The sequence below is a fragment of the Pelodiscus sinensis genome, chromosome 9, assembly GCF_052426305.1.
Source record: "Pelodiscus sinensis isolate ZL-2025 chromosome 9, ASM5242630v1, whole genome shotgun sequence".
Classification (NCBI taxonomy): domain Eukaryota; kingdom Metazoa; phylum Chordata; order Testudines; family Trionychidae; genus Pelodiscus; species Pelodiscus sinensis.
The window spans coordinates 56,923,051-56,937,582 of NC_143060.1; the positions used below are offsets into that span (position 1 = coordinate 56,923,051).

A 14,532-nucleotide genomic window follows, 5' to 3' on the forward strand; every position below is an offset into this window, starting at 1 on the left:
GCATTTAAATTAGGAATGGTGCTCCACCATCAATTAGATTTTTTTATTTCTCCTCTGGCTGACCAATGTGAGGTGGAGAACCAAAGGAGGGGCCTAGTCATGGCTGTCTCCCTTTCTGGGTTGTATATCACCCTGCTAGTCTGACAAAAATCCCTTCTTCTCCCCTAGTGAGATGGGGGTATATTTTAATAACTGATGATCTTCTAGGTGCGTAAACTAGAGTCCGACATCTTACCTTTACAAGAGTCTAATGCTGAGCTGAGTGAAAAAAGTGGAATGCTTCAGGCAGAGAAGAAGCTATTGGAAGAGGATGTGAAACGTTGGAAGGCCCGGACCCAGGTGAGTTGCATCTTTTCAAAAAGGAAATACAAATGAAAGAACTCGTGCTGGTAGATCAACCCCATCGCCTGAAAAGTAGTGGAAGACTGAAATTGTTCTATGAAACCTCATTAATGAATATGTATGTATAAGGCTTGAATTTGATAGGGTACCATTAGTTTGCTTTATCACTCTATCAGATTTGGGGCACAGCTAAGAGCACCAGTCTCAGGTCTGACTGCCAGAATAGGGGCATATATCCCAGACTGGTGATGTATTTTACTATAAGACTTCACCAAGCTGATAACAAATGTGTGCCACCAAATTACTATATTAATTGTTAGGGAGCCACAGACAGTCCTTTTCAGGTCCTCTTGCCCCTCATGAATCATGCAGACAAATCAGACTTCTGTGATAACTTCTTATTAGAACCAGAAATCACATATATTAGATTCTTTCACTCCAAAGAACCAAATACCTATCCCCAAATCAAAATATACATCACAGTCTCATCCAAAAACAATGCTTAGATGAGTCTTTGATAAATTAGGTTAAAAAAATAATAAAAGTTGTTAAATGGGTCATATCTATTACAACTGGTTTCAGTGATTCCTTACAATGTTTCCTTATCACCACCATGTGTAGAATGAAATGTTTTCTTTTGCAAGAATCAAGACAATTCAGGTTATAAATATCTTTCAGAATGTACTGAGCCAACAGAAAGATTCTGATCTTGAAGAATATCGGAAACTCCTTTCAGAGAAGGAGGCAAATACCAAACGCATACAACAGATGAATGAAGAAACGGGCAGGCTTAAAGCAGAAATAGCAAGGTACAGTATACAGAAACTTGCCGAAAAGTTCTGAATACTAAAAGTCATTTTTACTATGTAATGTTTAAAATAGGACAGCATCTGGAAATCAAACACCATAAAACCTTTGGTGTTTGTTCAGCAATTTAACTCATTTTATTCAGTAGTTACCAAAAGGAAAGTGTTAATGTATTTGAAAATGGGACATTAAAATAGTAGCTAAATAACTCCAAGTTTAACTTTTTATAATTTGATTTGCTGTGGGTATTTTGCTAATTCCCTTATGGTGAATTATGACATTACAAAAATATAGCAATATCAAACTGTATTGACTTTGTTTAACTCTTGGCAAGATCTCATACATATCTTCATCTAATTTTGGTGTTTAGATCTAATGCATCTGTAACTACAACCCAGAATCTGGTCCAAACCCTCAGAGATGAACTAACTAAAATAAGAACTGAAAAAGACACTCTTCAGAAGGAGCTAGAGAATAAAGTGGCTGACATACAAGAAAAAGTCAAAACTATAACACAAGTCAAGAAAATTGGGCGACGATACAAAACTCAATATGAAGAGCTGAAAGCACAATATGACAAGGTAGCTGTAAATTCTGATTTTAAGAAATTGAAGCACACACTTTGAGCAGTCTTCATGTTCATTATCGCTTATAATAATCTGAATTTGTTATAAAAACTTACTCAATGTTACTTTTGATACCGAAACTAGCGTGCAAAATTCTGGCTTTTAGCTTTCCAAGGAATAATGTGGTGTTTGAATGTATAATGTATAAAGCACAGCTCTTAAGAGAGCATTATAATTCCTTTCCGCATCCTGTTTAGACTATTTGAGATGATTAGAGCCCATCTGGTAGCGTTGCGTGTAAAAGTGATAGCTTTCTACACCTGACGTTTCATTTTAAAAAAAAAAAAAACCAAAGCAGAACCCACAACCTGGATGTGACGTCAGTTTGCCATGTTTCAGGTAGTTGCTGAGACATCAACTCAGTCTTACGCAGAAGAACAAGAACAGAAAGCTTCTGCCCAGGAAATACAAGAACTGAAAGAGACTCTCAGCCAGGCTGACGTAAAGACAAAATCCTTGGAGAATCAGATAGAAAATTTACAGAAGGTAAAGAGATGACAATATTGTTAGTTTCTATATATCTTTTGACATCTTCACTGTGCCCTGTCAAATGTTTCCTCTTTCTCAGGACCTGGAATGTTTTACTACTCAGAACTTTATTATCTTAACTGAAGTGATAAGTTAGTATCTCAGAGCTCATTGAGCTGTGTTTTGTGTCTGATGCACTCACCACCTACTTTTAAGGTAGCTTATTGTAATTGGTAGCTAAATTATCTCACCCCTCCCCCTTTTCCCTCCACCGCAGAATTTAGCAGAAAAAGAAAGTGAAGCCAGAACTCTTCAGGAACAGGTATCTCAACGACAGTCAGAACTTTCTCGTCTTCATCAAGATTTGCAAGAGAAAACTACACAGGAAGAACAAGTCAGGCAACAGATAACGGAGAAAGAGGAGAAGACTAGAAAGACCTTGCTGGCTGCCAAGCAAAAAATTGCACAATTAGCTGGTAAGCTACCTTACTCTGTCTCTTACCTTTTTTTAATTAGTTTTGTGGAAAAGCTTCCAGGGCTGGAGAAAACATTATCATCTTGGGTAAACCTGAGCCAGTTAAAATGTCCAATAACTAATCATAGAGTTATAATAGATCAGTCAGGATATTGTCCTTGCTTAGCACCCATGTATTTATCCCACACAGCTTGTTAGTGCAAAGGGCGTTAATTCCTTTCAGCAAGTTCAGTGTTAATCAGAAAGGAAAGAAACTACGAGTGCTAGCTTTTGATGTGTGGAGAAAATGTACCATCTTTTGAGGTTTCATATTTACAACTGCTATCTTATTTTTGAAAATATCACACGGGCTATCACTGAATAAAATAGTTTTATCGTTTACAGTGTGTTAATACATATAGGTCTCTTAAAGTACTTATAAAAGCAAACAGACTTTTCAGTTCACAAAGATTTGATAGGTGGCATTACATTGAAAAGACTGAATGCTGTGTTACTTGATTAGGTACAAAAGAACAGCTGACAAAAGAAAACGATGAGTGGAAACAAAAGAGTAGTGCACTAGAAGAGCAAAAGACTGAATTGGAGGTGCGGATGAGTGCACTCAAATCACAGTATGAAGGTCGCATTTGCCGCCTGGAGAGAGAGTTAAGAGAACAACAAGAGAGGCACCATGAACAGCGAGATGAGCCTCCAGAGTCTACTAATAAGGTACAAGATGTGTGAAGCCTTTGTTAGCTGTATTCACATATGGAGAAAAACAGAATACAGGTTGGACCTCCCTGGTCCGGCACCATCCGGACTTGACCGGATCTGAAGAAGAGTTTTCTGGACCAGGGGAGGTTGCCCCTCTGTTGATAGACACCGAGGCTCTCTTGGGGTCTGTCGGCAAACTTCCAGGCTCCCCTGCCCCTGGGCTCCCCGCTCTTCCACCAGCCCAAGAGTTACTGGGGCTCCATTACCCCAAGGCCGCCAGGGCTCAGCTGTCCTGGGCTGTGGCCACGAAAGCTCATGATACCATCTGCATGTTTTGTTAGTCTGTAAAGTGCTACCAGACCATTTGCTTGCTGTTTTTTACAGGGGCCATCAGGGCTCCATGGCCAGCCACAGGCCAGCCACTGGGGTTCTTCTTCCCAACCTGTACTTTCTGTCTAACAGTTAATGGGATAGTCTGTGTCTAATAGTGGGTGGGCTTTGAGTTCACAGTAACGGAGCAGTTGTGAATTAGAATTATTCCTTTTACCATATCTCTGATAACATATTCAACAGACTCAGCCTTTTTCCATGGTGCTTTCAACCTTTTCGATCCCCAGAATAACATGACTAGAACCCAAAAAGTACATTGTGCCTAATGGTCTTGGAAAGAAGGGAAACAGCTCTTTAAAGCATTTGAAGTTAATATTAAAAAGAATCATTCTAGTGTAGTTCAAACTTCCACTATTAATAAAAGCATATAGTTGTTTCAACAACTAGGTTTCCCACAAGAGCTGTTCAAATATTGCTGCTCTCGTTGGCTCTGTCTACAGTCTTATTTGCACATGCAATATGCATCTGGGTCCAACAGTAAATACTGTTCCTTTCTATAGAAGAGAATTAATTAGTACTCTTTTGGGCTGACTGAAAAAACTTCATTATCAAGGGTATCCCAGAAAATACTTGAGTTGCTTGAGCAAACTCAGAATATTTGAGAGTAAGCATGGAACTTCACCTGGTATTCTACCAAATTGATAGTTGAAACAATTGAAATTAAAGAGCTCTGTCTACTAAAATAGTAATCAAAATTGCATTCTGGATTGGATAATAGAGCCTGTGGGCTTAATGTTTGGCTAAGGAAGCATATAATTTACAGGAACACTTATGTCTAATAGGTTCCAGAACAGCAGAGGCAGATCACACTCAAATCTACTCCAGCTTCAGGTGAAAGAGGAATGTAAGTTGCAGGTTGTTTTTTGTCCAGTTGCTATGTTTATATATTTTTTGTTTTGAACTGTAGGAATGAATTAAAGGTTTTTGCATTAAAGAATTTTTGAATAGCTTTTAGAAGTTACCAACTGCTTAATGCTAATGCTGAGCTATGGGCTAACTGAACTGTTTGCCTCCTGAGGCAAAACTAACCCATTAAGTCACTAACTGCTAAACTGCCACATTTAGGTATACTGTGAACTTGAAATGTAGTCCATTTGAAAAACTGCAAGTGTTTTTAGATACTACACTAGCCTCTGAAGCATCTTTATGGCTTTATAATCTGACACTTCTGTTCTTGGAATGGTTTTGACCCTTGACATGTGACTGTAAAACTCACTGGCATACATCTTACTTGGCAGATATTCTCCCCATGTATTGAGCCACTAGGATTCTTACCTGGCATTGCCTGAGTCCTGGGGGTCAGGAGCCTGTTATCTCCCTCAACTCACCACCACAGGGACCACCTCCTCCACCACCATGTAGGAAGTCCCAACTTCTTTCTGGGACCCCCAGCACACTGGGACTGCTACCACGAGGCAGCCCTTACCCACATCTGGGTCACCGTGGACAAGGATTGCTTCACAGCAGCAGGCCCCCCTCCTCCTCCCCCCCGCCTCTGATATTGGGGGGGCAAGCAGCACCGCAATGCTAGGTGGAACTGGCATTTAAGACAGCTCCTCCCAGCACTGGCTCCTGCCCCTCCTTCCTTCCTTTCCCTCTTCTCCCCCCCCCCCCTTCAGCTGCTTCTGGTACAGAGGCAGCAGCGAGGGGAGGGGGAATGCGTGTAGTCGACTTGACTATTCGATAAGCAGCATGGACTTATCGGGTAGTCGATTGCTCCCTAGTTTCCAGGGCCTTTTATATCTTTTTCCATGTGGAAGGAAATCCTTTGGTCTTACCGTGCAAAGTTACAGCAGCAAGGTGGAGTTTGGAGCAGTAAGGTGGAGTTTGGAGTCACATGGGCAAATCACATATCCATGCATTACTAAGTTCCTTACAGATAGAAGCCATTGCCCTCATGCTAGTCTGAACATTCGCTGGAAGGCTTGTCATATGTGGATTGTTTAATAATTTGTCCCAATATCTTTCCAGGTATTGAAGTTAGACTGTGTGGCCTATAATTCCTTATGTCCTTTTTGTTTCCTTTTTTTTAACATAAGTGCTCTGCTTGCCTTTCAAGATGTTTTCAGCTTGTTCCTTAAGCACCTTTAGGAGGAATTTCTTCTGGCCTTGTTGAATTTAATATATCTAATTTATTCAAATATTCTTTAACCTGTTTTTTATCTATTATGGCCTACACGCATCCCTTCTTGTTGATATTAATTGTATCAAATACCTGGTTACTACTTTTTTTTCCCCATGAATAGGCATTCAGAAGCAGAATAGGAATTCTAAATGCCTTTACTTTGTAAATGCCATCTGTTATTTTCTCTCCATCCCCACTGAGTACACTTTTGTCTTTCTTTTGCTCATAATGTATTTAAAGAGTCACCTCTTGTTACTTTTTATGTCCCTTACTAGGTGCAACTCATTTTGTGCTTTAACCTTTTTTATTTTATCCATGCTTTCTTGTGCTATTCTTTTGTACTCCAGAGCAATTTGTCCATGTTTTCACTTTTTGTAGAATTCCTTTTTGATTTTTTTCAAGTCATTAAATTGCTCCTGATGGAGACATGTTGGGCCCCTTACTATTCTTGCTATCTTCCTTTGCATCAGGATAGTTTGCTGTTCTGCCTTTCTTCAAGAAGCTGCCAACTTTCCTGTATCCTTTAGCCTTTCTTCCCATTGGATCCTGCCTTCCAGTTCTCTGAATTTGTCGTCTTTTTGAAATCCATGATTCTTATTCTGCTCTGACTTCTTCATTTCTGTAGAATCAAGAAATCAATCATTTCATGATCACCTTCCACCATATGGGCATCCCAGCAAGTCAGATTGATGCCAATTAAGTCATAATATAGTTTATATATTAGTACTATTCCATGATCCGTTTTAAATTTGTGAAACTTTTTCAAATGAACATTTGATATATTGTTAGTTTGTATCAAACTGAATTTGATATGCTTGTAAGTCTGCCCCCAACTTGGTTAGCACAAATTAAACCAGTGTCCTATTTCTAGTGCTAGCACTTCAGATCCACCGACAGCAAACATTAAGCCAACTCCTGTTGTGTCAACTCCAAGTAAAGTGACTGCTACTGCCATACCTGGGAGTAAATCTACTCCAAGAGCCAGTATTCGTCCAATGGTTACTCCTGCTACAGTTACAAATCCAACCACTACTCCAACAGCCACAGTTATGCCCACAACGCAGGTGGAAACCCAGGAAGGTAAGTGTTATAGATAAAGGCCTGTTATCTAAAATAAAATAACTTTCAAAGGGCATCTCTGCCTTGAAATCTAGTCAGTTTCAAAGTTGAACATAAGTTCAGCTATTCTTCATGACCTTTGTGCTTTTATTGTTTTTACTTTTAACTGGCTAAATATGAGAAACATTAAATCTTACTGCCTACTCTTTTCTCAAGTGAAAAGTGCTGTGAACTATACTAGATAACTGTAAGCCAATTAAAATGTGCTAACATTCGCTTTCCAGCTATGCAATCAGAAGGACCAGTAGAACATGTTCCAGTTTTTGGAAGCACAAGTGGATCTGTACGCTCCACCAGTCCCAATGTCCAGACATCTCTCTCTCAACCCATCTTAACTGTTCAACAACAGACTCAGGCTACAGCTTTTGTGCAGCCCACTCAGCAAAGTCATCCTCAGATCGAGCCAGCTACTCAAGAGCCATCCCCCACCATTGTGGAGGTTGTACAGAGCTCACAAATAGAAAGACCCTCTACTTCCACAGCAGTGTTTGGCACAGGTTGGTTTCATTCTCTTAAATATTATAAAGGGCTTAATCTCGTGGTGTGTCCAAACCACTACAGTTCCTCATTGAATCAGGCCATAATATCATGTAACAGCAGCTGACTTTGTGAATAAACTGTGGGCTAAGTTTTCAAAGAGGCTGAGGTCTGGCCTATCTTCTGTCTCTTGCAAAAGTTTTGCCTTTTAAACATATGTCCTAAAACACTTCCAAAGGGTATCTTAGATTAAACTAGAAGGCTACGTCTACACTGGCCCCTTTTCCGGAAGGGGCATGTAAATTTCACTAGTCGTCGTAGGGAAATCCGCGGGGGATTTAAATATCCCCCGCGGCATTTAAATAAAAATGTCCGCCGCTTTTTTCCGGCTTTTAAAAAAGCCGGAAAAGAGCGTCTAGACTGGCCCCGATCCTCCGGAAAAAGTGCCCTTTTCCGGAGGCTCTTATTCTTACTTTGAAGTTTAAATAAAAATGTCCGCCGCTTTTTTCCGGCTTTTAAAAAAGCCGGAAAAGAGCGTCTAGACTGGCCCCGATCCTCCGGAAAAAGTGCCCTTTTCCGGAGGCTCTTATTCTTACTTTGAAGTAAGAATAAGAGCCTCCGGAAAAGGGCACTTTTTCCGGAGGATCGGGGCCAGTCTAGACGCTCTTTTCCGGCTTTTTTAAAAGCCGGAAAAAAGCGGCGGACATTTTTATTTAAATGCCGCGGGGGATATTTAAATCCCCTGCGGATTTCCCTACGACGACTAGTGAAATTTACATGCCCCTTCCGGAAAAGGGGCCAGTGTAGACGTAGCCGAAGTGAATGTTCATGTGTCTTTTCAAACTATTGCTGGATGTTTCAACTGTTGGCTCCAGAAAAAGCAGGCTCTCCCTTCATGAGCATTTTGATTTCCTCAGTCTTGCTTTGATATGAAGATTCAGAGTTTAATGTAAAGGATGATTTGGCTCTAAATTTTTTGCAAATGACTACTGCAGGAAACAAACTAAATCAAATAACTGAACATATATTCTATAATTGTACTGTACTTGCCCCACAATAATCTAGATATTATATGACAGTTTAAAAAAAGTATTATTCTATCATTGTAGAAGCTTCTGTTCTTTGCAAAACTTGCCCCAAAAATACCCACTGTAATTGTTTTTGTCACTGCCTATGGAAATATTAGCAATTACATTCTGTCCAGAACAAGATGACTGAAAAATATGCCAGTTGCACGGGGTGGAGATGGGGAGACGGCTATCGCTCAGAAAGTTTTGCTGGCAGTCCCAGTGTGATCCACTCCAAGAGCCAACAAGAAGACACTCTGTCCAGTCCTAATTGCTATGTTTGAGTATAGGGAAAGAGGCAATTTCTCAGAGAGGAGTCTGAAATCATCTACTTTTCTGTGAGTTTCCTAAACATTTTTTGTGTGCCATAAACCTTTTGAAAAAGTCCGCTGTGTTATTTTTAAGTTTCAGCTACCCCAAGTTCTTCTTTGCCCAAGCGTCCACGAGAGGAGGAAGAGGACAGCACAGTAGACAACTCAGACCAAATTTCAGAGGAGATGGTGGATATACCTCTTCCAAAGAAATTGAGAAGCATACAGAGAGTTGGACCTGAGGTTTGTAAGACTGGAAAATACTTCCAGTTAATAATTTTGCCCTTACAGGATTTGAGATTGAAATATGTTTTTGACAAGGAAACTGAAACAGAATCCTATTGAAAAGGTTTTAAAACTCTGATTCTGGCAAAGCGAAGTGTTGCTTTTTGAAAGTGATAATTGCCAAATTCTATACCGTTGAAATAACCTTCACCTGGAACTTCCAAATAAAGCAGAAGTTATTGCATTTTAATGATGGGCAGTATGTTAAAGAACATAATTTTTATTAGTTTAAGGGAAACTCTCTTACTTGAGATCCAGGCAGTTGATCTTTGAAGTACAGTAAAACTCCGATGGTCCGGCATCTGATGGTCCAGCACTCCTGATGGTCTGGCACCATCAGGAACCTGGAAGTGCTCCGGGCAGCCGGACCATTGGAGCTGCTCTGCCCCCAGCTTCCCCAATTCAGCCGCTGCTAAAACTGACCAGCGGCTGAATTGGGGAAGCTGGGGGCAGAGTAGCTGGGGTGCTGCCGGGTAGGTCCCGTAGCGCTGCCTCTCGGGGCTCTGGGACCAACCCGGCAGCACCCCAGATGTCCCCAATTCAGCTGCTGTTGAAACTGACCAGCAGCTGACTCCAGGAAGCCCGAGGCAGAGCTGCTCTGCCCCGGCTTCCTGGAATCAGCCCCTGATCAGTTTCAGCAGCAGCTGACTTGGGTACACTTGGGACAGAGCAGCTGGGGTGCTGCCGGGTTGGTCTCGCGCGCCAAGGGTTGGCGCTACCAGACCAACCCGGCAGAGCCCCAGCTGCTCTGTCCCAGGCATCCTGATTCAGCTGCTGTTGAAACTGACCAGCAGCTGACTCCAGGAAGCCCGGGGCAGAACAGCTCTGCCTCGGGCTTCCTGGAGTCAGCCGCTGATCAGTAGCAGCAGCAGCTGACTTGGGGACACCTGGGGTGTTGGTCCAGTAGCGCCGCTCCTCGGCACTGTGGGACCAACCCGGCAGCCCCCCAGCTGCTCTGCCCTAGGCGTCCTGATTCAGCGGCTGTTGAAACTCACCAGTGGCTGACTCCAGGAAGCCTGGGGCAGAGCAGCTCTGCCTCGGGCCTCCTGGAGTCAGCCGCTGATCAGTATCTGCCCCAGGCGTCCCCAAGAGCAGCTGGGGTGCTGCCAGGTTGGTCTCGCCGTGCCGAGGGTCTGTGCTACTCGACCAACCTGGCAGCACTCCAGCTGTTCTGCTCTAGGCGTCCCCGATTCAGCCTCTGCTGGTCAGTTTCAGCAGCGGCTGAATCAGGGACGCCTTGGGCAGACCCGGACTATCGGAAGGGGGGGCTATGAGGGATCTGGGGTGGCATCCCCCCCACCCCAGACCCCTCAGAACTCCCCCTTCCGATAGTCCGGCATATCTGATAATCCAGCACCCCCTGGGTCCTAAAGGTGCCAGATTATAGGAAGTTTACTGTATTTTGAATAGACCTGAAAGGAGTGAGGTGGTTGTCAGAAAGGTAGGAGATGCAGAAATTGAAAATGAGCAATAAGGTCTTGGGTAAGAGTTTTATCAGTATGGACAGAGAGAAGGCCAGGTCTTCAAGTTATAGAGAAAGAAGCAACAATATTTGGACATAGTCTGGATATTCAGATGTAGAGAGGACATGGAATCTAATATATCATCTGTAAGGAGATGTCAGAAAGCAGAAATATGAGGATGGTTGGTGAAAGGAAGGTGTTGGCCATTGGTGTAGAAATGGTAGTTAAAATTGGCTGGTTATCTTTCTTAATATGAAAAAATATGCGTTTTCAGGAGGAAGTCACGGCAGAAGAAAGCACTGATGGTGAGGTTGAAACTCAAACTTACAACCAAGATTCTCAAGATTCCATTGGAGAAGTAAGCAAAAAAAATTACTTTTAATTGCAGTGAACAGCCCTTCCTTGCAAATACCAGTTTGGTATGGTAGCAGTTGCTGAAGTTAGCATTGTATATCAATCTAGTCACTATTAGAAAAGTGTTTGTTGATAGTAACATTTTCATGAAATCTTTTTTATATATATTAGAGATGTGTGTCTGCCTTTTCAACTTCTAAACAGTAACAGCTAGGACTACCAAATTTGGTATGCAGCTTCCTCTTATGCTAACTTAAAGACAAGGCAGGGTTTGGTTGTGTCAGGAAAATGGGACGTGCCTTGAATTCAAATGTTTTCGAAAATATGGGAAGGGAGGGGGCTCATTAGAGTGGCATGATACTGCATTGTCACCAGTGGGCACAGTGAGCGTGGGGGACAGTCGTACTGCAAAGTGACTGTTGGGGACAGCTGCATCAGGCAGGGAGTGGCCAGCTGTGAACGGGGCTCACCATCTTGCTGGCCAGCGACCCACAGAAGAGGTCCCCTATGGCCCCAAAACCTTTCCCTTTGGCCCCTGTGGGTCCCACTGCTGCATTTTTCTCCCGTGCCTTTCCCCCCACCCCCAAGCACCACCGGGGCCAAGCAGCACAGCCCTGCCTCTCCCTGCCCTCCCAAACACCACCGGGCTGCCCAGCATGGCCTATGCAGCCTCCTCTCCCTATCCCCGGGCCAGCTCAGGGATCAGCATCAGGGCTGGCTTGTGTGGGCCTTTGCCCTCTTGGCCCAGGCCCAAGGAGCATCGGTGGGAGGTCTCTGCAGCCTCCATTCTACACCTCCCCGGCCTCCAGACTAATGCAGGTCTCCCCGCTCCCTGCATCTGGATGGTTTCTCTCCCCACCTCCCGTGCCAGACTGAGGAGAGCCACCAGGGGCTGGTCTGGGTATCGTGTTCCTCCAGCTGACCGGGCAACACCCAGTAAGTCTTCTAGTATCACTCATAATGTAGAGTTTTATTATGGAAATCAGTTTATATAGATCATAATTTTTAGGGCTGTAAGTTCCATTCAATGTGTATTTAGTTTTGATTGTGATTTTTCACATATCTGCATAGCAACCAAGTATATAAAACTTGACACTTTCCTAGTAGTATATAAGCATTAAGTACTGCGACTGAATTATGGAGTAATTTTACTTATTGGGGACCTGAGACATAGGAATTAAAGGAATCCTCATCAGAGCCATGATTGGGTTTGAGAGTTCAAAACTCTTGAATTCTTTGATTTGTTCCCCCAGAATATACTTTTTTTCATTTTTAGTTTTATATTGCAGACAGATTGTGACAAATAGTTGAGACATTTCAACCACAAGGAACTGGGGTGAGTCACAAAAGAGTGAAGGCAATGTCTGTAGTTCTGCCCAGTATCTTCGACTGCCCTTTGTACTTATCTAGAGTCAGATTTTTGGTTCTCCTAAAATAAGTAATGGCAATATTAAGACACAAAATTTGGAATTAAGTTTCTTTTTCTACATCAAAGAAATAAAATTCAGTATCTCATACCTGCATCTGGTCATACTTTTCCATAGAATGGATTTTCTCTAACCACTAGAAGATACTGTGTCTTCACAATCATGTTGTTTCTTTCTCCCTGTAACTTTACATACACACAAAAGGTGTTCAAAGGCTGGCTCTCCTTTAACTACAAATATCCCACCCCCAAACTTACTTGAAATATCTTTTCAAGAAATCAAACATGATTATTGCAATCCAATTCAATTGCTAAGCAATTTAATACAAAGCAGTCAAGTCACTTGGGGCACACTACATGGCTATTTCAAAATAAGCAATTCCTTATTTCAAAATAGCACGTCTACACTGCAGGAAAGCCTGAAAATTAGTCCAAGGTAGGCTTCCCTAATGTAGACGTGCTGTCTCGATTTAGAGCCCCAGGAAGCACTGAGGAGGAATAACTTAGAATGGCCCTAGTAAGGGAATATTTCGAAATAGCAGCAGTGTAGTGTCTAAATAAACCTTATTTTGAAATAACTATTTCGGAATAGGCGTTATTTCTGGTAGAATGAGGTTTACAGATTTCGGAATAAACCATCAGTTATCTCAAAATAACGCTAGTTATATTGAAATAATGGTGAAGTATAGACATACCCTTGGTGTGCAGAAATATCTAGAACTAGCTCTTGTAATTTAACAGTCATGGGTGCTGAAATGTGAAGTATTCTTGATTAAAAAAACAAAAAAGTGATTTCCAATATCTGAAAAGAGATGGTTATTTTCCAAACATCTTTATCCAGCTTTAATACATCCTGTTCAAATTCTTTAAATGTTTTAATGAGCTACTGTTTTTGCTGAATCAAACTAGAATAATATACAACATTTTTAAACTACTTTTGTAGCTGGCTTGCCAATGATGAACCTCTGTAAGAATTTCATTCAGTCTGGAATAGCAGAAGAGAAGCCTAGAGTTAGTTTTCCCTTTGTATTGGAAAGAGTGCTTTGTCCAAGGCTCTGGCTACATTTCATCTTTTTAGATGCATTTGAAACTGATTAGTGGCCTAGTTAAATTCAACTATAGTTTGTGTTTATATACCACTTGATATCTGTTAATATCTGTGGCAATTAATGTTTTTCCTTTGCCAGCAATACATTCTGCTCTGATTGTCTTGTCTCTGTTTGACTTGCTACTCTTTTGCATGTTGATGAGCTTCTCTAAGAGTGCTCTGTATCAGAGTACACTAGCTTATATTGCACATATGATGTCAGCTAGTTTCTATTTATGTAACCTCTGGGCAATTCTCGTTCAGCCACTGTGAATACCTGTCCATATTGTCCAAAGTGCATTAGTACAAACACAGGTACCATCGTTGGTAGGAGTGAATTCTTGTATTTGCCTGGTTTGTGGCCCAGCTGCTGAGTGGACACAATAAAAATTTAATTATTGCAACCAGTTAAGATGACTGTCACAAACAGATTACCACAACACTGCTGCTGTGTAAAGTGGACCAAAGTCTGATCTAGGTTCTGAACTAAGGATGTTAAATAGCGACTAGTTGACTAATCAACTATTCGATTAGTCGATAGGGTAATTCCACCTTTGAAGTGTAGCAACAGTCCTAGCACTTGTGGAGGGCTTTATAAGGTAAATGAAATTGTAAATTGACTTAATCTCTTTGGCAGACATTTTTAAAAATAAGTATACAATGTATAAGTTTTGTTTTAGTAACTTTCTTTTCCCTTTTAAAGGGTGTCACCCAGGGGGAGTATGCTCCCATGGAAGACAGTGAAGAAACCTCTCAGTCCCTCCCAATAGATCTTGGACCTCTTCAGTCTGATCAACAGAATACCTCATCATCCCAGGATGGTCAATCCAAGAAAGATGATGTCATTGTGATTGACAGCGATGATGAAGAGGAGGAGGAGGAGGAAAATGAAGGCGAGCAAGAAGTATGTCTGACTTATTTGTAGTTTGTGATCTTTAATGTCATAGAATCATAGAATACTAGGACTGGAAGCAACCTCGAGAGGTCATCAAGTCCAGTCCCCTGCCCTCATGGCAG

The 14,532-nt window shown here is 41.8% G+C and overlaps 1 protein-coding gene across 2 annotated transcripts in view; it reads left to right on the forward strand.

Moving 5' to 3' along the window:
* Nucleotides 1-14,532, forward strand: part of TPR (translocated promoter region, nuclear basket protein) — a 66,022-nt gene that overhangs the window by 32,484 nt on the left and 19,006 nt on the right. For both annotated transcript variants that reach the window (XM_075936750.2, XM_075936751.2), the window contains exons 29-40: nt 208-339; nt 1,021-1,151; nt 1,520-1,730; nt 2,115-2,261; nt 2,521-2,719; nt 3,221-3,426; nt 4,584-4,645; nt 6,798-7,006; nt 7,270-7,542; nt 8,995-9,143; nt 10,923-11,006; nt 14,219-14,419. In XM_075936750.2, coding sequence (XP_075792865.2) covers nt 208-339; nt 1,021-1,151; nt 1,520-1,730; nt 2,115-2,261; nt 2,521-2,719; nt 3,221-3,426; nt 4,584-4,645; nt 6,798-7,006; nt 7,270-7,542; nt 8,995-9,143; nt 10,923-11,006; nt 14,219-14,419 — 2,004 coding nt within the window. The remainder of the gene's footprint in view (nt 1-207; nt 340-1,020; nt 1,152-1,519; nt 1,731-2,114; nt 2,262-2,520; nt 2,720-3,220; nt 3,427-4,583; nt 4,646-6,797; nt 7,007-7,269; nt 7,543-8,994; nt 9,144-10,922; nt 11,007-14,218; nt 14,420-14,532) is intronic.